Consider the following 22,443-nt stretch of genomic DNA (forward strand, 5'->3'; position numbering starts at 1 on the left):
CTGTCTGGGTCATTCTTCCAACGGGTACGGTCAGGGGGAGGCCAGCAGGGCACCGGGATCTGAATCATGAGGCCCACTCCCTGTTCCACTGCAAAGATGTATGATGGGCTGAGCGGGGGGCCTTCTTCAACAGGCCGCCCTGTCCTGGCCACAAGAGAGCATAGCTTGTCCCCAGCTGTCCCAGGGGAGAGGAGGAGTAGCCGGAGCAGTCAGACCTGCTTCACTTCCTCTGCTTCTGTTGTGAGTTACCCTGGGTGGGGCGCTGCCCCTCCCTCCAGCCGTGGACCCATACCTGATTCCTCCCGTCCATATCAGGACTGAGCCCCTGCCCTCAGCTGACACCGACTCTGGGGAAACAGACTCAGGAAAACTGCCCCGTGGCAAGAAGGGCACCCCTCCTCAGGAAGTCCTGACACCACCACCAGGACTCGGGAAGCAGCCTCGAGGAAGGGCTTTCTACACTGAATTTTGAAAGAGGGGGGAACGTGATGCTGGGAACAGCACGGGCACAGTCTGGTGAAAGACCGAACACAAAGGGGGATGCAGCATTTGAGGCAGGGGTGTGACTGGGGGTCTGCCACAGGCAGCTCTAGAGTGGCAGCAGGCCTGATTTGTCTGAGGGCGGTGACTGTCTCACCTGTTCAGTGAAGGCCCTGAGCCACACGCGTGCCAGGGCTGGGCGGGTGCGCCTGGGAACCACCCCAAAGACAGCCATCCCCAGGGGCAGTGGTTTAGTCACAGAGTCGTATCCAGCCCTTTTGTGACGCCAGGGACTGCAGCCTGCCAGCCCCTCTGTCCATAGGATTTCCCAGGCAAGAATGTGGGAGTGGGTTGCTGTTTACTTCTCCAGGGGATCTTTCCGACCTGTGGAAGGTGGGTTCTTTACCACTGAGCCCCCTGGGAAGCCCATACATTCAGGGCTATGATGGTGTAAAGGAGAGGCACATTGGATGCTAAGACCAAGTCAGACGCTGGGCAGCGGAGAGTATTCCACAGGGAAGCATGCATGCGAGAGGATGGTGTGGTTAGAGTCTGGGGAAGCCATCCCTCTGAATCCAGAGAACACTGTGGGCTGGATTGTGCCGATTGCAGCCATAGGTTTTGGGGGGTAACGTAGGAGTTAAACCTCACTTTCAGGAGGTAGGGTGGAACCTTGGGGAGAGGGGGTCAGGGGCTACTTTGATGGTCTCCTGTCCCCTCAGCCCTTGGGAGTTGTGCCAAGATGTCTAACACTAATGCTCATGCCTGGGGGACCCTGCATTCTGAACAGAGTCCTCAGCTACCACTGCTGTGGGTAGATCCCATGCTTGGGTCTGACTGGTGCACTCACAGCCCCCAATACCCAGAGCCCTCCTCCCCTTCAGCCCTGCCCCCTTCATCCTAGCCAGCCTAGAGGACCAGTCCAGATGGTAGCCAACTGTGTCCCGTGCCGGGGGGCCATGGGCTCAAGTTCAGATGGCTATAGACCCAGGCAGCGCATTCCCCTGGACCAGGGATGTGATGCTTCCTTCACCCAACCCTCGGCCGGGCAAGCCTGGGCCCGAGCACCTCGAAGGTCTCAGTTACTAGGGTCTGAATCAGCAAACAAGGGGAATCACAATGGAAAGAACAAGCGTGTCATCACTGATTCCCTTGTGCTCCTGCCCGTGGTCACACAGGCATGGGGTCTCATGGTCATAAGACAACAGGGTCCCAAATATACCAGGTCCTGGGCACCGGGTCCCACTCTTGCATATGCCCACTCTCCTGGAGTTTGTGGAGAGGCCCAGATGGTCACTAACGAGCCTCATAAAGGCACAGTCGCTGAGCCAGCACGTATACAAAGGGTGACCGCGCAGCCCTGACTTCATACAGGTCCCTAAAGCAGGGGCGACTTATCCACTCGGCACGGTAGGCACAGGGCCACAGTATTTATACAAGCCCGCAAAAAATGTTTTAATCTTTTTTAATCAGAAGAAAATATTAATATAAAATAATGAATTCAGTCTAGATTATATCTGTCCTTACACCAATGGAGTTGTAATGTATATATATTTTTGACTGCAAGGTTGTGAGAGCTTAGTTCCCTAATCCGAACCCCTGCCCCCTGCATTGGAAGGGCAGAGTCTTAGCCATTGGACCACCAGGGGATTCCCTTAAAATGTTTTTTTTAAGAAAGGGGTCAACAAAAGCGAAAGTGCCTAGTGCCCACAGATGTCATAATTCAGCTCTGTGGGGAAAGCCCCCAGATTTAAGTATTACAGACAAGCCTGCCTTGTGGGTTCTGCCACGCAGACAGCCCCCATGCACTGCCTCCACTCCCACCCCATCCCAAATAAACCCGCTGGAGTCCTGATGCAGACAGTCCAGCCCCAGTGCTGACCGAGTGGGCGGGGCCACTTCCGGCCCAGTCCCACCTCCTACCAAGGGCTTTTTTTTTTTTTTCCCTAGGAGCGCAGGGGTGGCTCAGCTGTCTGGCCCAGCCCTCTCACCCACGGCCCGCCCCTCAGCCCGCCCCCAGACTGGGTGGGGTGACCCCCTACAAAAGCTCAGCATTTCCAGCAGCAGTTTTCTTCCTCCAAGAGTGTCGGTGCGGCTGGGACCAGAGTTAAGGAACAGAATCTTGCTGATGCCTGCACAGGCCCAAACCCAGGGGTCAGGAAGTTTGGAGAATGAGGCCTTTCAGCCCTGAGGTCAGCAGGGACAAGTGGGCAGACTGGAGGGTGTACAGAAGGGCTGGGTTGACCTTTCCTGCGTCACTGAGCGCCCCCTTCTCCAACGGCTGGCCAGGATTCCTGGCAGAAGAGACAGGGAAGCCCCTGCCTCCATCCATCTGTCAGCTTGGGGGCTGAGGACCTGGCTCTCAGCCACGCTTCTCAAGACAGATGTCTTGGCTTCTGTGGCCCTTGGGGAAGTGGGGGTGGGCGAGCTTAACCAGACCAGACTTGGAAGGGAGACAGAGGCTGGCCCAAGAGGCAAGTCGAGCGTGCCCTCTAGTGGCTATGTTCGCCTCATTGCCTCTCCTTTGCCCTCTGACCACCCCTGAGCCCTGCAGGTCCATACTTGCCTGAAGCCAGAGCAGAAGTGGATTAAAGGGACTTGTCCTGCCTTCCCTTAGTAGGGGTCAGAGAGTTCAAGGCCTGCTCTGCACTTTGCCTTCCCTGGCCAGGTTTCCCTACACCTGCCGTGGGCCATGGCAGCCCAATTGCTTCCTGTCTGCACCTTCTTCCTGAACTTGCTCAGCATGACCCAAGGCTCCCAGGACCCTGTGGTACCCAACCAGCCCTTCACCACCATCTGGAATGCTAACACCGAGTGGTGTATGAAGAAACACGGCGTGGACGTGGACATCAGTATCTTTGATGTGGTGACCAACCCGGGGCAGACCTTCCGCGGCCCTAACATGACCATTTTCTACAGCTCCCAGCTGGGTACCTACCCTTACTATACATCTGCTGGGGAGCCTGTGTTTGGTGGCCTGCCCCAGAATGCCAGCCTGAATGCCCATCTGGCCCACACATTCCAGGACATCCTGGCTGCCATACCTGAGTTTCACTTCTCAGGGCTGGCAGTCATTGACTGGGAGGCATGGCGCCCGCGCTGGGCCTTCAACTGGGACACCAAGGATATTTACCGGCAGCGCTCACGGGCACTGGTACAGAAGCAGCACCCAGACTGGCCAGCTCCTCGGGTGGAGGCTGCTGCTCAGGACCAGTTCGAGGGTGCTGCCGAGGAGTGGATGGCAGGCACCCTCAAGCTGGGACAAGCACTGCGGCCTCAGGGCCTCTGGGGCTTCTATAACTTCCCTGAGTGCTACAACTATGACTTTAAAAGTCCCAACTATACCGGCCAGTGTCCACAAAACATCCGTGCCCAGAATGACCAGCTCGGGTGGCTGTGGAGCCAGAGCCGTGCCCTCTACCCCAGCATCTACCTGCCCGCAGCACTGGAGGGCACAAAGAAGGCACAGATGTACGTGCAGCACCGTGTGGCTGAGGCGTTCCGGGTGGCAGCGGGTGCTGGGGACCCCAAGCTGCTGGTGCTGCCCTACATGCAGATCTTCTACGACATGACTGAACACTTTCTGCCCCCGGTGAGTCTCCTGCAACCCCGCCCACCTGTGACCTACCTTGCCAGGCCTTAGTCCAGCACCTGAGGCCACACAGCCCTGGGGCACTTTAGCCTCGGGGCACCTTCATCCATTCCCTTTCATATTCTTTGAGCACCTCCTGTGTGCCAAGTTCTGTGCTAGCCACAGACGATTCAACATTCTTCAGAAAGAAATTGTCCCTGCCTGCATGGCACTCACAGGCTAGAAGGAGGGCAGGCTTGCCTCTGGCCCCCAAGGTTGGAGCAGCCCCCAGTGGGGGAGATGAATTATTTGTCTCATCCAACAGTGATACAGCAGCCTGCTGTGGGAAGCCAGGGAGGCCCCCTCAGAGCTATTCTGTCCTTTCCCCAGGAGGAGCTGGAACACACCCTGGGGGAGAGTGCAGCCCAGGGCGCAGCAGGAGTGGTGCTCTGGGTGAGCTGGGCGAACACAAGAACCAAGGTGAGCTCAGGCCCAGGATAGGGGTGAGAGTGGGGCAGGGGTGGGGCTGCCAGGCTGACAGCTGAGACCCCAGCCCACCTTTTACTCCTGCAGCCTTGGCTGGCCAGGAGGCGAGTGCTTCAGTGTCCTAGGTGGACCCATGCATGGCCATGGCGTCCCTGATGCTCCCCTTCCCACCTAGGAATCATGCCAGGCCATCAAGAAGTATGTGGACACGACGCTGGGACCCTCCATCCTGAATGTGACCAGCGGGGCTCGTCTGTGCAGTCAGGTCCTATGCTCCGGCCATGGCCGTTGTGCCCGGCGCCCCAGTTACCCCAAGGCCCGCCTCATCCTCAACTCCACCGGTTTTTCCATCAAGCCCACACCTGGTGGTGGGCCCGTGACCCTACAAGGTGCCCTCTCACTCGAGGATCGGTTGCGGATGGCGGTGGAGTTCGAATGTCGCTGCTATCAAGGGTGGCGGGGGACATGGTGTGAGCAGTGGGGCATGCGGTGACTGGCACGGGCACACACTGGGTACCTGATGCAGTCTGGGCCTGGCTAGGGCTTTCCCAAGTCAGGCACTCACAGGAGTCATGGCTACAGTCAGAAGTCCATTCAGCCAGTGTCATGAGCATACACCAGTGCGTGCACACCTGCTTACAGATCAAGATAGCTGCATAAGGAGTTAGAGCCCTGGGCATCCACCCGACAGAGTCAAAAATACTTCCTCCGGAGACACTGAGTCAGTCTTCAAACACAAGCAGCCCCAAGCACTGACATTCGGGACTTCCCTGGCCATCCAGAGGTTAAGACGTGGAGCTTCCACTGCAGAAGGCAAGGTTCGATCCATGGGCGGAGACTAAGATCACGCACGTTGCGTGGCGCGGTTAAACAAATAAATAAACTGACATTCACTGGGCGTTACTCTTTCCAAGTCCTGTGCTAAGCATTTTAAGTAGGCTAACTTAACTGTGCAATCCTAACACGATGCTGTGAGGAAACTGAGGCACGCCCACGGAGGGTAAGCACTCTCCCCAAGGTTGCACAGCCAGAAAACAGAACAGCTGAGATTCAAGCCTGGGCTGCCTAACCAGAGGTACAACCTTTTGCCTCCAACTGATAAATCGGTGGTAACCAGATCTGCACTGAACTCTGAGTCCGTTCAGAGGTAGCAGCCTCGCAAATAAAACAGGATTCTAACTTCAAAAACTGTTGAGGGCCTAAAACGTCCAGGCGCTGGTACCCAGAGGGTGCTGGAAAAGTTCTTTTCTCTCACTCAGATCTGATATGTGTCCGAGGGCGGCTGCTTCCCCAGTGTGGGGGCCAAATCTGAAGTAGAAGCTCCGCCTGATCGTTTTCACGCCGCGCAGGAGGGATAGCGTGAGCCCAGACAAAGCTAAACTTTGGGCGAGACCTATCTGAGGTTGAGGCAGGGCGAGGACGGAAGCCCAGCCAACCCGAGATGGAGCCAGGGTCACTGGGAGCGAGGCTACGATAAACCAGGGTGGGAGGGACAGAGCTAGAGACCCGGTAGAGACCAGCCTGCCTCTGGTCGGTGTTACCACCCGCCGGGTCGGGGGCGGGGCCTAGGTGGAGGTACAGGGCGGCCGGGGCGGGGCCTGGGACAGCTAGGTGTGCCGCGGCCCGGGACAGCTGCAGTTCGTCCGCCATACCGCTAGGGGGAGAGCGCTGGGAGCCGGAGGGGTCCGAGTCAGAGACAGCGAGATACCGATCCAGGAGAAGCGAGGACGCGGAGCATCCCGGCGCCCGGCAACAACATGTCAGTACTACCCCGTCCCCACGCGCGGCGTTCGTCTTCACTGTCCCCCCGCTCTCCCCGTCCGCCCCGCGCGTACAGTTCTCAAGTGACTAAGCCGCCCCGCACGCCCTACCTGCGTCTTTCGTTCCCTCCCAAAGCTTGCTGAGCCACACCCTCCCAGGCTCTAGCTTCCGAAGCCCCCACCCCCAGACTCCACGGTTTGTCACCCACTGGGAGGAAGGGGGAAATCGAGGCAGGAGAGACTGCCGCCTCTCTCGGTGGACCCGGGAGCCCCGCCTCACAGTGGGTGGGGTCGGCATAGAAGGGGTTAAGGGAAGTCTGGGGTTCCAGGCCCAGGGGGCGGATCCTGGGGCTTCCTCCCTCCTGGTCCAGGGGTGCAGCTGCTGCGGAGGTGGCTGATGCAGGTGAGAGGCTTATAACCCTCTCTGAGGGAAGGGGTATGAGGGAAGGGGGCTGCCTGTTACCAGTGTGAAATTGGCCTCAAGCTCACGGGGTCTTCCTGGGGAGGTGGGGATAGGGAGGGAACCAGCGCATCCCCTCTGAAGCAGGTGAGTAGAAAGATGGGGCCCAGAGGCTACCTGTCGCTAGAAATCCCCCAGCATAGACCCTCCTACCAGCAGAGCCTGAGGTGGGATGGACAAGCAATGGAGTTTGGGGGCAGGAGGTCTGAGCCCCCAACCTGCTAGCCGTTAGACACCCCTGTGGGTGTAGGAAGGAAGCTGTGGTTCTTATCTAGAGTGGCTACGAAACAGACCAGTGAGGAAGCAGGCCAGCAGGAGCCACGTTGCTGTATGAGCCAGGCCCCTTCTGAGGGGCAGTTGGGTCCGCACGCAATCGAAGTGTCCCAAGCTGGGCCGTTTGGGGGAGGGAGCCATGGATTCTGTCCCCGAGGCAGGGAAGGCAGTCCAGGGAGGGGACATTTGAGCCTGATGGGTGGGTGAATGGCAACCCAGGATCTTAAGTGGCCGGCGTGGCCCAGATGTTCAAAAAGGCTAGGACCTGGAGTAGGGAGTAGGGAGAGGAGAGTTCCTGGGGTAGCTGGGGTTAAAGCAGGGGGTTGTGGCATCTGGTTTGCATGTTCTGTCTGATGGCCAGCCACCTGCAATGGTGTAGGGTGGAATCTACTGTCCTAGGGAGGACAAAGTGGTAGCCAGAGCAGACTGGGGCCAGGCCTCTTGAGTTCTTGGGGCCGGCCCTAGCCTTTAGCCCTCAGCCCCCATCCAGTATAAGGCAGAGCACCCTGGACCCACCCCCTCTGCTCTTCATTTGAGTCAGCGCCCCCAAGTATAAGGGATGGGATCCTCCAGGTCACCTGGGCCATCAGATGAGATCCAGGATGCATGGCCCTCCCTAGCACTCTATCAGCCACTCCCTGCCCCAACCCCATCTTCCTTCTGGCACAGCCCAGCATGGCTGTTATCCACAGGAGCAGCAACCTTGTGGTCTGAGGAGACCCCACTGCCTGGAGACTGTGGCCTTAATCCCCTGCCTGGCCCTGAGCCATCTGTACCCCAGCAGGAGATGACCCTGGCTCCCAGCCTGACTCAGCTGGGCCTGGATCCTACATGTAGGCGAGAACTGACTCTGAGCCCTGACCGAGGCATGCTGATCCATAGCCTAGACCCTGTGGACCAGGTGGGGCCAATCCTGAGTACCCGCCCAGCCCAACTGACTCTGGATCCTGCATGCCAGCCAGAGGTGACCCTGAGATCCAACCTGGCCAAGCTGACCCTGGATCCTGCACACCAGCCAGAGCTGACCCTGAGCCCCAGACTAGCTGAGCTGACCCTGGTTTCCGCATGCCATCCAGAGATGACCCTCAGTTCTGGCTCAGCTCAGCTGATCCTGGATCCTGCACGCCAGCCAGAGGAGACCCCAGTCCCCAACCTGGTTGAGCTGACCCTGGAGCCTGTGCACTGCCGACCCGAGCTCCTGGATGCCTGTGCTGACCTCATCAACGAGCAGTGGCCCCGCAGCCGCACCTCCCGCCTCCACTCCTTGGGCCAGTCCTCAGACGCCTTTCCTCTCTGCTTGATGCTGCTAAGCCCCCGACCCACATCAGAGGCAGCCCCCATTGTAGTGGGCCATGCCCGCCTGTCCCGGGTGCTGGATCGGCCCCAGAGCCTGCTAGTGGAGACCGTGGTGGTGGCCCGGGCACTGAGGGGCCGTGGCTTTGGCCGCCGTCTCATGGAGGGCCTTGAAGCCTTTGCTCGGGCCCGGGGCTTCCGCCGGCTACACCTCACCACCCATGATCAGCTGCACTTTTATGCCCATCTGGGCTACCGGCTGGGTGAGCCAGTGCAGGGCCTGGTCTTCACCAGCCGGCGACTGCCTGCCACCCTGCTCAATGCCTTCCCCAGGACCCCCTTTCCCCGGTCACCCTGCACGGCCCCTAGCCTGACTGCCCAAGCTGCCCCAAAAGTCCCCAAGGGCTCATCATTGCTGCCACCCCCTCCCCTGCCTGAACCCCCGACCACCTTACCCCCACCTCCAGCAGGGCCCCCTCCACAAAGCTCCCTGGAGACACAATACCAAGACCTGAGAGGACGCCCCATATTCTGGATGGAGAAAGACATCTGAGGCTATTCCCAGGGCAAGACGCTGTCTTTCTGGGTCAGTGACTGCCCAGGACAGTAGCAGCTTCAGCCCACTGGCCATCCCTCAGCTTCTAGCCCCTGAGGGCGGCTTCAACTGAGGCCTGTTTCCTGAGTGCCAGTGGAGATGGGACCATGGCTGTGGCTCAGAGCTCTCAGTATGGCTGAATAAAGGCTTCTGTTGGGTGTGTCTGTGACAGTGTATTTGTTGACCCCCACCCTCATCTCCCAGTCGTTTCTTAGGTCCGCTATCCCTGCAGGAGCCCCCAGATGCACCTAGGCCTCAGGGCCATGGATGGAGGGAAAGCCCTTTGCTCCTCTCATTCTGCCTGCCTCAGGTGTCAAGGTGTTTCTTTACACCTTCACTCATCACCATTCCCCAAGCACCTCCTGTGTGACAGGCCCTGGATTGGGCACAGGCAGGGAGGAACGAGACAGATACAGTCTCAACTCAAGGGACAGGGCAGGCGTATAGTGACAGGGCCTATGCTGGGACAGTGGGAGCTCAAATGTCCTCACTCCACTTGCGCCAGAAGATGATGTCATAGCAGAGACCTGAGTGCTGAGTAGGAATTAAGTCAGGCAGAGTGGAGGTTGAGTGTTCTTGGGGCAAGAAACATAATGGGCAGAGGACAAAAGGGGACTTGTGAGAGCTGAGGGTGGGAGAGGTGTCAGAGGGCACAGTGGTGCGACGGTAGAGATGGACAACACCAGAAGGGAAACGGCCAGGCCAGCTTGGGCTGCGGTTACTCTGAGAGGTCTACGAGACCCCTTAGGAACCATGCTTCGCTCACCTTCCTTCCTTGTGAGGAGGAGCTGGAGGAGTCTTCCCAGCTTGATCTACTGTGGGGAAGGTGTGGCCATGGCCATGGACTCTTAAGCTCACACCCCCTCTCTCCTGCAGGTTTCCATCCCTGGGGCATGACCATGCAGCTAGGCCTGGCCCTGGTGCTAGGAGTGGCCCTGTGCTTGGGGTGTGGCCGATCCTTGCTGCAGGCCCCTGCACGCCCCTTCTCGGTGCTGTGGAACGTGCCTTCAGCACGCTGTAAGAACCGCTTTGGCGTGCCCCTGCCACTTGAGGCCCTGGGCATCTCAGCCAACCGTGGCCAGCATTTCCACGGCCAGAATGTCACCATCTTCTACAAGAACCGGCTTGGCTTCTACCCCTACCTTGGGCCGAGGGGCACAGCTCACAATGGGGGCATCCCACAGGCTGTGCCTCTGGACCGCCACCTGGCACGGGCTGCCTATCAGATCCGCCGCAGCCTGTGGCCGGGCTTCGCTGGCCTGGCAGTCCTGGACTGGGAAGAATGGTGTCCACTCTGGGCCGGGAACTGGGGCCGCCGCCACGTCTATCGGGCTGCCTCCTGGGCTTGGGCACAATGGGTATTCCCCAACCTGGATCCCCAGGAGCAGCTCCACAAGGCCCGCGTTGGCTTCGAACAGGCAGCCCGAGCACTGATGGAGGACACGCTGCGGCTCGGCCGGGCGCTGCAGCCCCACGGGCTCTGGGGCTTCTACCGCTTCCCAGCCTGTGGCAATGGCTGGCGTGGTGCGGCTTCCAATTACACGGGCCACTGCCATGCTGCTGCCCTGGCGCGCAACACCCAGCTGCGTTGGCTCTGGGCCGCCTCCAGCGCCCTCTTCCCCAGCATATACCTCCCACCCAGGCTACCACCTGCTCACCACCAGGCATTTGTCCGCTACCGCCTGGAGGAGGCCTTCCGTGTCGCTGTCGCTGGGCACCCACATCCCCTGCCTGTCCTGGCCTATGCCCGCCTCACACACCGGAGCTCTGGGAGGTTCCTGTCCCAGGTGAGTGAAAGCTGAAATGTAGGGGTCTGATGGGGAGGCATGACATTCTCTGAGTGGAGGGCCTGAGAAGCCACTCAAAGAGGCTCAGGGCCAAGGGGTCCTCCTCTAGAGGTGGAATCAGATCATGCAGTGAGCCATGAAAGTTCTTGAAGGTAGAGTTAAGGACAGAAGGAGCTGGGCATTCCTGCCCTGGCTTAGCAGCTCTCTGCCCCCAGGATGAACTTATGCAGACCATTGGTGTGAGCGCGGCACTGGGGGCAGCCGGCGTGGTGCTCTGGGGGGACCTGAGCTTCTCCAGTTCTGAGGTGATCACTGCCCCCCTCCAGCCTGCCACACAGCCCATGCTGGGGTCCCAGAGATGGGGATAGACCATGGCAGGGCCATGAGACAGAAGCATTGATACGTCCCTCCCTTCTCAGGAGAAGTGCTGGCATCTCCATGACTACCTACTGGGCACCCTGGGTCCCTATGTGATCAACGTGACCAGGGCAGCCGTGACCTGCAGTCACCAGCGGTGCCATGGCCATGGCCGTTGTGCTTGGCAAAACCCAGGACAACTAGAAGTCTTCCTGCATCTGCAGCCAGATGGCAGCCCTGGTGCTTGGGAGTCCTTCAACTGCCGCTGTTACCAGGGCTGGGCTGGCCCTACCTGCCAGGAGCCCAGGCCTGAGCTTGGGCCTGAAGAAGCAACATAAAGCCAGGAGTCACCTGCCCCTGACCGTCTTGTTCCTGCTACCATTTTTCCAGTCCTGGAGGGAGGACTTTGTCCCCGTCTTGTTCCCTGTAGCTTACTGTCACTTCTCCCACACACATACTCCACTTCCCATAGCACCCCTGGGGAGTGGAAGAGGCCAGAAGAGAAACACCATTTTAAAACCAGAGGCCCTCTGATCCCACCTGACATGAAAGCAGCCCCAGGAAAAGTCAGTATGCCAAAAGGTTAAGGTTGCCAGCCCAGGGCTCTGTTCTACACCTCACTGAGTCTGCGCAGAGGTCACAGGAGACCCGTCCAGGGGCAGGGGGTGGGGCCCCGAAGGAGATTCTGGCTAACATCTGTTAAGTGGTAAGTTGCTGTCTCTACTCTGCTTTCATCATAAAGTTACTTTTTCTCTCACTGCATGAGGTTTGGGTGGTCCCGAGTTCTTCCAAACCCACCACCCTTCCCGTGGTGAGCGTCCTGCTGCAAAATGCAGAGAGATGCGGGGCCTGCGTGGTGGACAGCAGCGTGCGGGCAGCTTCAGAGTTAATGACTACACGTGCTGGGGGGAGGGCGCAGGGCATTGTGGGTGCATAGTTCAGCTGGGGCGCTGTGGGCTTATAGGCCCCCCGGAGTAGACTACAATTCCCGAGGTGCTCTGCGCCCAGCCCGGCGCCGGTAATTGCGCACGCAGCACCTTGGGAATAGAAGTTTCGGCCGCATGGATGCGGTCTGAGCCGAATGGCCAGGGACTCGCCTTCCCGGTCACCCATTTAGCGGGGCGGGGCGCTTCGACCCATCTGGCAGGGCGGGGCGCCTCGCGAAGATGGTGGCGCGCGCAGCGTGTGGCTCCCGTCGTCTGCCTAGGTCTCAACTCAGCGCACCGGCCGGCGACTCGCTGGCCTGGAATCCCCCGCCGCCGGGTCCCTGACCCCGCGCCCCGTCGTGCCCGATTTGCGGCATGCCCCGAGCCCGAAAAGGCAGCGCGCCCCGCAGAGGCGGCCAGCGCCGCGGAGGAGGTAAGTTGGGGTGGGGTGGGTGGCGGGGCACGGGGCAACTGAGGAACGTCAAACTAGGGTCCTGAGTGGGTTCCCGTCAGTGCCCCTTAGAGTTTTCGGGTACAGACTCCTGCCTTGCCCAGTCTGGTGCCGCCACCTGTAAACTCCCCCCCGTGACGGGCACGTGCCCCAGAAGTCAGCGGCCACGTGTGCGCCTAACTTGAGCGTGCTGCCCGCGTGCCCGAGCCCTCGCTCCGGCTCGCACCTGGTCCGCACCTGCCGGCCTTGGTTGGTTTCTCATTGCCTCTCTACCCAAGCTGTCCGCTGTTCTGGACAAACTGGCCAGACGGAGCTGGAAGCCTGTCCGCTCTCCAGACCCTGATCCTTCCCCAGACTGGACTAGGAAATTGGTGGGAGACCTGGCTTATCCTGGAGTACTGAGAGATAGGGTGATGGGAAAACTGCAAAATTTGGGGCCTTGACTGCCCGGCCCTAGAAGGCAGATGAGCGTCCTGGGGCCCGAGGCAGTCTAAGAGTCGCTTATCAGGTCGACCAGGAGGTGCGGCATATGTCCTGGTACAGTAAACACGTTTGTGTTTACTCAGCAGAGATGGGGTGCCTTTTAGGCATGGCTGAAACCTGGCCACCATTTTAATGGGGCTTGGATGAGGATGTTACCGAACCGCCCTTGGATTCACTTGCCTGGGAGCAATAAAGCCAGTCTACTGATGAAACCGCAGAAATGCGGGGCGCGGGGGTGGGGGTGCGGAGGCGGGGGTGAGGCGCTGGTTCTTTATGTCTCAGAGTACAGAGAATTCAGCAGGAGTTGAAAGTGACTCCTGCTGAATAATAAATAAATAGTCAATAAATAAAAATTGACTTTTTAGAATAGGGCACTTGAGAGGCCTACAAGTGGGTGGGTGAGAAGGTGCTGCCCCAGGAACTTGGTGGGTATAGTTTTATAATCAAAGGAAGAGTGGGGAGAGCAAAAAGACCACCTTCGTCCTCATTCTTGAGGAGATGTCTTGCTTCCATCATCAGTTCCTTCTGCACATGGGATAGGGGAGTTTTCTGGCCCCTACAAGGTCAAATCAGGGCTGTCATGGCGCAATAGGAATGAGCAAAAAGGCAGTAACCATATACTGAAATATGATAAGTCATTTCAGGTTTTAGTGTAATGTCACTCTTTCCTTAATTTTTTTCTTTTAGTGCACTCAGGGAGCATGTCCTAGGAATCATTGGGCTGGATGTAGATTTCCTTCTACCATTAAAACAATGGTTGTTTGGGGGCATGCCTCCTGCTTCTGTTTCATGATTTTATGATTAAGCAAACCTGCTTGCTTTCTTTTTTTAATTGTGCTTTCTTGAATGATGATTAACTTAAAGCAGTCTCCCATAGTTTTTTATTTAACTGTTTAATCACCTACTTTTGGTCTTTTTACTGTCGTTCCCCTGCCTCCAGGTGTTTATCCCTTATTCTTAAAGGGGGTTAAGGGGCAACAAACTTAACTGCTTTCTGCTGAAATGGGATGTAGACCTCCCTGGGGAAGAAGTGTAAGACCTGACTGAGTCTGCTTTCTCTTTTGGAAGAACTGTAATGCTAACTCTGGCTGTGTGTGTGTTAGTCACTCAGTCATTTCCGACTCTTGGTGAACCCATGGACTGTAGCCCACTGGGCTCCTCTGTCCATGGAATTCTCCAGAATACTGGATCGGGTTGCCATTTCCTTCTCCAGAGGATCTTCCTGAGCCAGTGATTGAACCAGGGTCTCCTGCATTGCAGGCAGACTCTTTACTGAGTACTATTCTGTTAGCCCTTGTGGGTGTTAAACATCAGAGAATGAGTTTATAGAAGATACAAATGAAAAGAATTAAAGCAATAGACATTAGAAGAGTTATTAAAAGAGATTGTAGCCACAGTTTTGGAGACCCAAACCATATTTTCCAACTTCCATATCTGGAGAGGGTTACTTGAAGCCTCACTTGTTTGCTTTTGGCTAGGCCCAGAACCTTAATGTTTTATACTTCAGGTTTTATACTTCAAAGTCTTTTAGTTATGGATTTAGTCTTGTTATTTAAAAAAAATTTTTTGTTCACATCATTTAGTGATAAGGGTGGCTTCCTTGTCCTTCGAGAAACAGAGTGGCCCCTAATTTAGTTAATAAGTCCCATCTATTAAAGGGAGAGGACAGTCCGGCACAAACAGAAAGGAATGTAGAAATGACTGGCCACTGATGTTATACAAAAGGGGTTGCAGGAAACTGCACCCGTGTCTCTTTACTGACACTCCCACTACATATTTCTTATGATTGTTAAGGCTTTCAGTCTTTAGCTTAAGACTGAGAGGGTTGCCCTGGTGCTTATGAGAGATTTTATCAAGTGGCTCACCACATCAATGACCGCCTGAAACTTGAGGCTCACCATGAGTTAAGTAGGTGGTATCTCTACCTATAGCCACTTTTGGTCTTGGGCTCCCTCAGCCTTTTGATTATAAAACCATCAAAAGCTTATGGGTCCCTGTCCCTTTCTGGCATCCGGGGCTTTCCCTCTGCCAAAGCTCTGATTGTTCTCAAGGCGGATTGAGCACCTTCTTTCCGTCAGTGCCCCGTTTGTCCACCCAGGGTACACTGGTTTTGTCTGGGTGCCCATGAGCCTTACGGTTTACCACAGCCAGTTTGGCCTGCAAAGGCCAGCCTCGCCTTCAGTGGTTTTTCAATGGACAAAGCCACTGCCAGCGTTTGGTCCTTTTGTATATTTCTTTGGGTGCCTTTGGTCTCTTAGTTTATATTCCTATGATTGAAAACTGAATAAACCAACTGGAGCAAGTCACTTACAGGGGTCTGAGGACTGGTAGTTGCGTTTTGAATCCTGCACTGATGTCTGGGGTGGACTGGGCTATGAAATGCATAGCCTGAACGGCCTGTGCCTGGAGGAGGGAGGGATCCACATTCATATACTTCTTATTTATTTATCTGGCCCTGCCTGGTCTTAGTTGAGACACCTGGAATCTTTAGTTGCAGCATGCAAACTCTTAGTTGTGGCATTTGGGATCTAGTCCCCCAACCAGGGATTGAACTCACATTCCCTTCATTGGAAGTGCAGAGTCCTAAACGCTTGACGACCAGGGGAGTCCCTGTTTGTAAACTTTTTCATGATGGCCCTTCTCACTGGTGTGAGGTGATACCTTGCTGTAGTTTTCATTTACATTTGTCTAAAAATTAGTGATGTTGAGCATCTTTTCATGTGCTTTTTAGTCATTAATATGTCTTCTTTAGAGAAATGTCTATTTAGATATTCTGTTTGTTGTTGTTTTTTTAATATAGAACTGTATGAGCTATTTGTATATTTTGGAGATTAATCCCTTCTCGGTCACTTTGTTTGCAAATATTTTCTCCTATTCTGTGGGTTGTATTTTTGTTTTGTTTATGGTTTCCTTTGTTGTGCAGAAGCTTTTAAGTTTATTTAGGTCCCATTTTTAAATTTTTAAAATTTTCATTATTCTAGGAGGTGGATCAAAGAAGATACTGCTGTGATTTATGTTAAGGAGTGTTTGCCCTATGTTTTCCTCTAGGAGTTTTATAGAGTTTGGCCTTACATTTAGGTCTTTAATCCATTTTGAGTTTATTTTTGTGTATGGTGTTAGTGAGTGAAGTCGTGTCTGACTCTGCGACCCCATGGATATACAGTTCGTGGAATTCTCCAGGCCAGAATACTGGAGTGGGTAACCATTCCCGATCTTCCCAACCCAGGGATCAAGCCCAGGTCTCCCGCATTGCAGGCAGATTGTTTACCAGTTGGGCTACCAGGGACGCCTGTATGGTGTTAGAGGATGTTCTAATTTCATTCTTCTACATTGTAACTGTCCAGTTTTCCTAGCACACCACTTACTGAAGAGACTGCCTTTTCTCCATTGTATATTCTCGCTTCCTTTGTCATAGATTAATTGACCATAGGTGCATGGGTTTATTTCTGGGTCCACTGATCTGTATCTCTGGTTTTGTGCCGGTACCCTACTGTTTTGATTACTATAGCTGTGTAGTTTAGTCTGAAGTCAGGGTGCCTGATTCCTTCAGCTCTGGTTTTCTTCTCAGGATTGCTTGGCTATTTGAGGTCTTCTGTGTTTCTATAGAAATCTAAACGTTTTGTTGTTGTTGTTCTAGTTTTGTAAGAAATGCCATTGGTAATTTGATAGGGGTTTCACTGAATCTGTAGATTGCATTGGGTAGTAGAGTCATATTTTGACAATATTGACTCTTCCAGTCCAAGAGCATGGTGTATCTTTCCATCTGTTTGTGTCATCCACAATTCTTTCACCAGTATTTTCAGAGTATAATTCTTTTATCTCCTTAGGTAGGCTTATTCCTAGGCGTTTTACTCTTTTTGATGTGATGGCAAATAGGGATTATTTCCTTGGTTTCTTTCTTAAAAAATATTTATTTGGCTGCACCAGGTCTTAGTTATGGTACGTGAGATCTTTGATCTCTATTGTGGCAAGCAGAATCTTTTCATTGCAGCATGTGGAATCTAGTTCCCTGAACAGGGATTGAACCCAGGCCCCCTGCATTGGGAGTGTGGAGTCCTAGCCATTGAAGGCAGGGAAGTTCCGTGTTTTCCTTGATTCCTCTTTCTGATTTCTTGTTGTTAGTGTATAGGAATTCAAGTGATTTCTATATTAATTTTGCATCCGGCAAATTTGCCACATTCATTGGTGAGCTCTAGTAGTTTTCTGATGGCATCTTTGGATTTTCTGTGTACAGTATCATGTCATCTGCAGACAGTGACAGTTTTTCTTCCTTTCCAATTTGGATTCCTTTTCTTTCTTTCTTTTCTCTATCATACTGAGGACTTGAAAACTATGTTGAATAAAAGTGGCAAGAGTAAACATCCTTGTCTTCTTTCTAATCTTAGAGGAAATGTTTTCAGCTTTTCACCATTGAGAATAATGCTAGCTATGGGTTTGTCATGTATGGCCTCTATTATGTTGAAGTAAGTTCCCTCTGTGCCCACTTTCTGGAGAGTTTTTATATAAATGGATATTGAATTTTGTCAAAAGCTTTTTCTTCATCAATTGAGATGATTCAATGGTTTTTATTCTTCAGTTTGTTAATGTGGTGTATCACACTGATTGATTTGACTATATTGAAGAATGTTGGCATCCCTAGGATAAATCCCACTTGATCCCGCTACATGAGCCTTTTAATGTATTGTTGGTTTCAGTCTGCTGGTATTTTGTTGAGGACTTTTGCATCTATGTTCATCAGTGATATTGACCTGTATTTGTATGTGTCTGTTTTGGTATTAGGGTGATGGTGGCCTTGTAGAATGAGTTCAGGAGTATTCCTTCATCTGGAATTTTGGGGGATATTTTCAGAAATATAGGTGTTAACTCTTCTCTACATGTTTGGTAAAAGTCACCTATGAAGCCACCTGGTCCTGAACTTATGTCTGTTGGAAGTTTTCTCATCACAGTGTCGCTTTCATTACTTGTGATTGGTCTGTTCATATTTTCTATTTCTTCCTGGTTCACTCTTGAAAGGTATACATTTCTAAGAATTCGTACATTTCTCTTTTTAAATTAAAACTTTTTAAAGCGTTTGTTTATTTATGGTTGCACCCTGTGGCTTGCAGGACCTTAATTCCCTGACCAGGGATTGAATTTGGGCCCCTGGCAGTGGAAGCACAGAGTCCTAACCACTAGACCACCAGGGAATGCCCAGAATTTGTCTGTTTCTTTTAGGTAGTCCATTTTATTGGCATAAAGTTGTTTGTAGTAGTCTCTTATGACCCTTTGTATTGATACTTCTGTGGTGTCTGTTCTAACTTCTTTTTCTTCTGATTTAATTTTTTGATTATTATTTATTTATAGGCTGTGCTGCCTGGGCTTTTCTCTGTTGGCAGCGCACAGTTCTCACTGCACTGGCTTCTCTTGTTGCTGAGCACTGGCTCTGGGGCGTGCTGGCTTCAGAATCTGTGGTGTGAGAGCTCAATAGTTGCAGTTCGCCTGCTCTAGAGCACAGACTCCGTAGTTGTGGCACACGGACATAGTTGCTCCACCACATGTGGGAGCTTTCCAGATCAGGGATCGAACCCGTGTCTCCTGCATTGGCAGGTGGATTCTTTACCACTGAGCCACGAGGGAAGCCCACTAATTTTATTGATTTGAGCCCACTCTCTTTTTTTGTTCTTGATGAGTCTGGCTAAAGGTTTATCAATATTGTATATCTTTTCAAAGGACAAGCTTTTACTTTCATTCATCTTTTCTATGATTTTCTTTGTCTCTATTTCATTCATTCCTGTTCTTATGTTTATAATTTCTTCTACTAATTTTGGATTTTGTCTGTCTTCTCTAGTTGCTTTAGGTATAAGGTTACCTTGCTTCTTTGATATTTTGTCTTGTTTCCTGAGGTAACATTGCATCCCTGTAAACTTGCCTTTTAGAACTGTTTCTGTGGCATCCCATAGGTTTTGGATCTGGTGTTTTCTTTGCCATTTCTCTCTCAGTTCAGTCGCTCAGTCGTGTCCAGCTCTTTTCTACCCCATGGACTGCAGCATGCCAGGCCTCCCTGTCCTTCAGCATCTCCTGGAGCTTGCTCAAACTCATGTCCATTGAGTCAGTGATGTCATCCAACCATCTCATCCTCTGTCGTCCTCCTATCCTCCTGCCCTCAGTCATCAGGGTCTTTTCAAATGCGTCAGTTCTTTGCATCAGGTGGCCAAAGTATTGGAGCTTCAGCTTCAGCATCAGTCCTTCCAATGAATATTCAGGACTGATCTCCTTTAGGATGGACTGGTTGGATCTCCCTGCAGTCCAAGGGACTCTCAAGAGTCTTCTCCAACACCACAGTTCAAAAGCATTTCTCTCTAGGTATGTTTTTTCAATTTCTCAATTTTTTTCAGTGATCCACTGAATATATATTTTCTTGTTTGAATTTTTTTCCCATATAGGTTTTGAGAGAGTGTTGACTAGAGTTACCTGTGCTGTCCATCAGGTCCTTGTTGATAATCTGTTTTACATACATTGGTGTATATGTGTTCATCACAACCTGCAAATTTATCCCTCCCTTGGTAATCATAAATTTCTTTTCTTTATATATATTTTGGCTATGGCCTGCAGGTTCTGGCATCTCAGTTCCATGACCAGGGATCCAGTCTAAGACTTTGGCAGTGAAACCTGAGGCCTAACCCTGTACTGCAGGGGACTTTCCATAAATTTCTTTTCTAAGTTTGTGGGCCTGTTTCTGTCTTGTAAATTAGTTCATTTGTATCAGTTGTTAGATTCCACATATAAGCAATATCATAGGATGTTTTTGGATCTCTACTGATTTTTTTTTCTACTGATTTTCTTGAATCACGGTAATCATCTCTAGGTCCTTGTTGCTGAAAATTGCATTATTTCATTCTTTTTTTTTTTTGGCTGATGTATCATTGCATATATATACCATATCTTCTTTATTCATCTATCAAGGGACATTTTGGAGACTTCTGTGGCCTGGCTGTTGTAAATAGCCAGGCTGCAACGAATGTTAGGGTGCATGTATGTTTAGGAATTATAGTTTTCTGAGGATATCCACTGGGAAAAGCATTTCCAAATCCTATGGTTGGTGTATTTTTCATTTTTTCAGGAATCTCCCTCCTCTTTTCCCAATTGGCTGTGCCCCTTTACATTCCCCCCAACAGTGTAGGAGGTTCCCCTTTCTCTACACAGTACTTACTATTCACAGACTTTTGGAGGATGGTCCTTCTGCCTGGTGGGAGGTGATACCTTGTGGTCCTTTTGATTTGCATTTCTCTACTAATAAGCTATGCTGAGCAAGTTTTCACGTGCTTTTCTTTCTTTTTTTTTTTTTAATAGCGAGAGTGAAATATTCATCTTGAAATTGACTTCGTGAAAGCCCACCCTCTGAATTCTTTTCTGATTACCTCCCCAGGGATATTTCTTATGGGCAAGTGCCACTTACTTACAGTGCCCCAGCCCTTGTGATGATTAAGTGTCCAGAAAGTGAAAGTCACTCAGTCCTGTCTGACTCTTTGGGACCCCCATCGACTATAGAGTCCATGGAATTCTCCAGGCCAGAATACTGGAGTGGGTAACCTTTCCCTTCTCCAGGGGATCTTCCCAATCCAGGGACTGAACCTAGGTCTCCCTCATTGAGCTATCAGGGAAGCCCCGAGTGTCCAGAAGCAAGGGTTTTAAAGCTGTAGTTCTGAGAAATGGCCACAAGGCGGAAGGATTTTTTTCGTGCCCAACACTGGGTCTTCTGGCCGCCAGAGCCTTAGCAAAGAGGCCTGTTCTTGGCTTATAACTGAGTGGAATGTGCCAGATCAAACAGCCAAGGGCTTGTGGCTCTTGTTCCCCGTTACCCTTCACACCCCCGGACAAACACCAACTCGTGTAATGCGGGAGCGCGCAGGGTGCGGTCATAGAGGACAGGGTTGACTCGAAGGAAGTAGGCTGGAGGTGGGAAGCCCACCACCCGGAGACCTGCACACAAGGTGACTGTTCCTAGCTCTTCCAGCCCAGAGGGTGGCCCACCCTTCGGTTGCCCTAGTTTTGGTTTTGCTGCTGGAGGGCCCCCCTGGATGTGGACAGCGTGGTCCCATTCAGAGGGGATCAGACACAGCAAATCCAAGGGGGTTCGTGTGCAGGCACGTGCTCCCCCAGCCCCAGGACTGCTCTGGCGCCCAGGGAATTAACACCTGCCTAGGTCCCCCTGGTCTGAAGGGAATATAGTAGGCATTTCCGTTTCTTTTTTAATTGGAGTTTTATTTTATGTTGGAGTACGGTTGATTTGCAACGTTGTTTGTTTTAGGTGTACAGCACCTAAGTTGTGTTTGTTTTTTAGGTGTGCAGTTTCAGGTATATGTGATTCAGTTCTGCATATACATATACCTATTCTTTCTTGGATTATTTTCCCTTATCAGGTCTGACAGAGTATTTAGTAGAAGTTCCTGGGCTCCACAGTAAGGCATTGTTGATCACATATTGTGTATATGTTTTTGTTTATGTTTATCTTAACCTCCAAATTTCTCTCCCCTATCCCACCTGATTCTTTTGGTAAACATGTATTTGTTTGCCAAGTCCTTGAGTCTGTTTCTGTGTTTTTAAATTAGTTCATTTGTATCAGTTATTAGTGTCCACCTATAAGAGATATCAAAGGATGTTTTTGTTCCTTGTCTCCATTGCACTTCTCAGTATGATCATCTCTCCCTCCAGCTGTGTTGTTGCCAGTGGCATTATTTCATTCTTTTTTATGCCTGAGGAATATTGCATTGTCTATATGGACACCATGTTTATTTCTTCATTCACCTGCTGGTGGATGTTGAGCAGACTTCTGTGTTCTTGCTGCTGCAGATAGAGTGGTAACAAATGTTGTGGTGCATGTGTGTTTAGGAATTATGATTTCTGAGGACAAAGGAATGCCTGGGAGGGGCACTTTGGAATTCTGTGGTTGGTCTGTTTTTTTGTATTTTCAGGATCTCCCTGCTGCTCTCCATATTGGCTGTGCTGCTTTGTATTCCTGATGACGGTGTAGGCATGTTCTCTTATTTCCATGCCATGTTCAATATTTGCTGTTTGGAGACTTTTGGAGGATGGCCACATTCCCTGGTGGGAGGTGATACATCGTGGTCCTTTTGATTTGCATTTCTCAAATAGTGGTGCTCAGCAAGTTTTCATGTGGTTTTCTTTCTTTTTTTTTTTTTTAATTAAAAATTTTGTTAATTTTTAACACCAAAAACATTTTGTATTGGGAAATAGCTGATTAATGGGGCTTCCCTGGTAGCTCAGCTGGTAAAGAATCCGCCTGCAATGCAGGATACCTCAGTTCAATTCCTGGGTCGGGAATATCCACTGGAGAAGGGATAGGCTACCCACTCCAGTATTCTGGCCTAGAGAATTCCATGGACTGTGTAGTCCATGGGGTGGCAAAGAGCTGCACACAACAGAGTGACTTGGACTTTCACTTTCACTTACAGCCGAGTAATGTTGTGATAGTGTCAGGTGAACGGTGAAGGACTCAGGCATAAATGTATCCATTCTCCCCC

The 22,443-nt window shown here is 52.1% G+C and overlaps 4 protein-coding genes across 13 annotated transcripts in view; all 4 read left to right on the plus strand.

Moving 5' to 3' along the window:
- Positions 1 to 2,440: 2,440 nt before the first annotated feature.
- On the plus strand, positions 2,441 to 5,435 carry HYAL1 (hyaluronidase 1). 2 transcript variants are annotated; one of them, XM_070456035.1, is made up of 4 exons: positions 2,441 to 2,672; positions 3,149 to 4,072; positions 4,442 to 4,531; positions 4,625 to 4,713. In XM_070456035.1, exons 1-4 carry the CDS (start codon positions 2,652 to 2,654, stop codon positions 4,691 to 4,693), a joined length of 1,104 nt encoding a protein of 367 aa, XP_070312136.1. In that variant the 5' UTR covers positions 2,441 to 2,651; the 3' UTR covers positions 4,694 to 4,713. The 2 variants fall into 2 exon arrangements, with proteins under 2 accessions (XP_070312136.1, XP_020771696.2); XM_020916037.2 differs by having other exon boundaries at positions 2,452 to 2,672; positions 4,713 to 5,435.
- Positions 5,436 to 6,216: 781 nt separating this feature from the next.
- On the plus strand, positions 6,217 to 9,082 carry NAA80 (N-alpha-acetyltransferase 80, NatH catalytic subunit). 5 transcript variants are annotated; one of them, XM_020915826.2, is made up of 2 exons: positions 6,217 to 6,296; positions 7,723 to 9,082. In XM_020915826.2, exon 2 carries the CDS (start codon positions 7,818 to 7,820, stop codon positions 8,874 to 8,876), a length of 1,059 nt encoding a protein of 352 aa, XP_020771485.2. In that variant the 5' UTR covers positions 6,217 to 6,296; positions 7,723 to 7,817; the 3' UTR covers positions 8,877 to 9,082. The 5 variants fall into 5 exon arrangements, with proteins under 5 accessions (XP_020771485.2, XP_020771486.2, XP_070312140.1 ...); XM_020915827.2 differs by having other exon boundaries at positions 6,251 to 6,296; positions 7,700 to 9,082; XM_070456039.1 differs by lacking the exon at positions 6,217 to 6,296 and adding an exon at positions 6,616 to 6,700 and having other exon boundaries at positions 7,700 to 9,082.
- HYAL3 (hyaluronidase 3) lies at positions 6,220 to 11,824 on the plus strand. 3 transcript variants are annotated; one of them, XM_020915823.2, is made up of 4 exons: positions 6,220 to 6,296; positions 9,795 to 10,705; positions 10,921 to 11,010; positions 11,125 to 11,824. In XM_020915823.2, exons 2-4 carry the CDS (start codon positions 9,812 to 9,814, stop codon positions 11,398 to 11,400), a joined length of 1,260 nt encoding a protein of 419 aa, XP_020771482.1. In that variant the 5' UTR covers positions 6,220 to 6,296; positions 9,795 to 9,811; the 3' UTR covers positions 11,401 to 11,824. The 3 variants fall into 3 exon arrangements, with proteins under 3 accessions (XP_020771482.1, XP_070312141.1, XP_020771483.1); XM_020915824.2 differs by lacking the exon at positions 6,220 to 6,296 and adding an exon at positions 6,641 to 6,700; XM_070456040.1 differs by lacking the exon at positions 10,921 to 11,010.
- Positions 11,424 to 22,443, plus strand: part of IFRD2 (interferon related developmental regulator 2) — a 28,264-nt gene continuing 17,244 nt past the window's right edge. Inside the window, exons 1-2 of one of the 3 annotated variants that reach the window (XM_070456037.1) lie at positions 11,424 to 11,768; positions 12,270 to 12,421. In XM_070456037.1, coding sequence (XP_070312138.1) covers positions 12,364 to 12,421 — 58 coding nt within the window. In that variant the 5' untranslated portion in view covers positions 11,424 to 11,768; positions 12,270 to 12,363. Of the gene's footprint in view, positions 11,769 to 12,027; positions 12,422 to 22,443 lie in introns of those variants that run through there. The other 2 variants (XM_070456036.1, XM_070456038.1) reach the window with 2 other exon arrangements.

This window comes from Odocoileus virginianus, chromosome 26, assembly GCF_023699985.2.
Source record: "Odocoileus virginianus isolate 20LAN1187 ecotype Illinois chromosome 26, Ovbor_1.2, whole genome shotgun sequence".
Classification (NCBI taxonomy): domain Eukaryota; kingdom Metazoa; phylum Chordata; class Mammalia; order Artiodactyla; family Cervidae; genus Odocoileus; species Odocoileus virginianus.

Bases quoted from the DNA above. Each gene is read 5' to 3' on its own strand.
- HYAL1 (XM_020916037.2), top strand. From the start codon at position 2,652: ATGAGGCCTTTCAGCCCTGAG. The intron at 2,673-3,148 runs GTCAGCAGGGAC...TTCCCTGGCCAG, and splicing joins TGAGGCCTTTCAGCCCTGAG to GTTTCCCTACACCTGCCGTG. The intron at 4,073-4,441 runs GTGAGTCTCCTG...TCCTTTCCCCAG, and splicing joins CTGAACACTTTCTGCCCCCG to GAGGAGCTGGAACACACCCT.
- NAA80 (XM_020915826.2), top strand. From the start codon at position 7,818: ATGACCCTGGCTCCCAGCCTGACTCAGCTGGGCCTGGATCCTACATGT.
- HYAL3 (XM_020915823.2), top strand. From the start codon at position 9,812: ATGACCATGCAGCTAGGCCTGGCCCTGGTGCTAGGAGTGGCCCTGTGC. The intron at 10,706-10,920 runs GTGAGTGAAAGC...CTCTGCCCCCAG, and splicing joins CTGGGAGGTTCCTGTCCCAG to GATGAACTTATGCAGACCAT. The intron at 11,011-11,124 runs GTGATCACTGCC...CTCCCTTCTCAG, and splicing joins TGAGCTTCTCCAGTTCTGAG to GAGAAGTGCTGGCATCTCCA.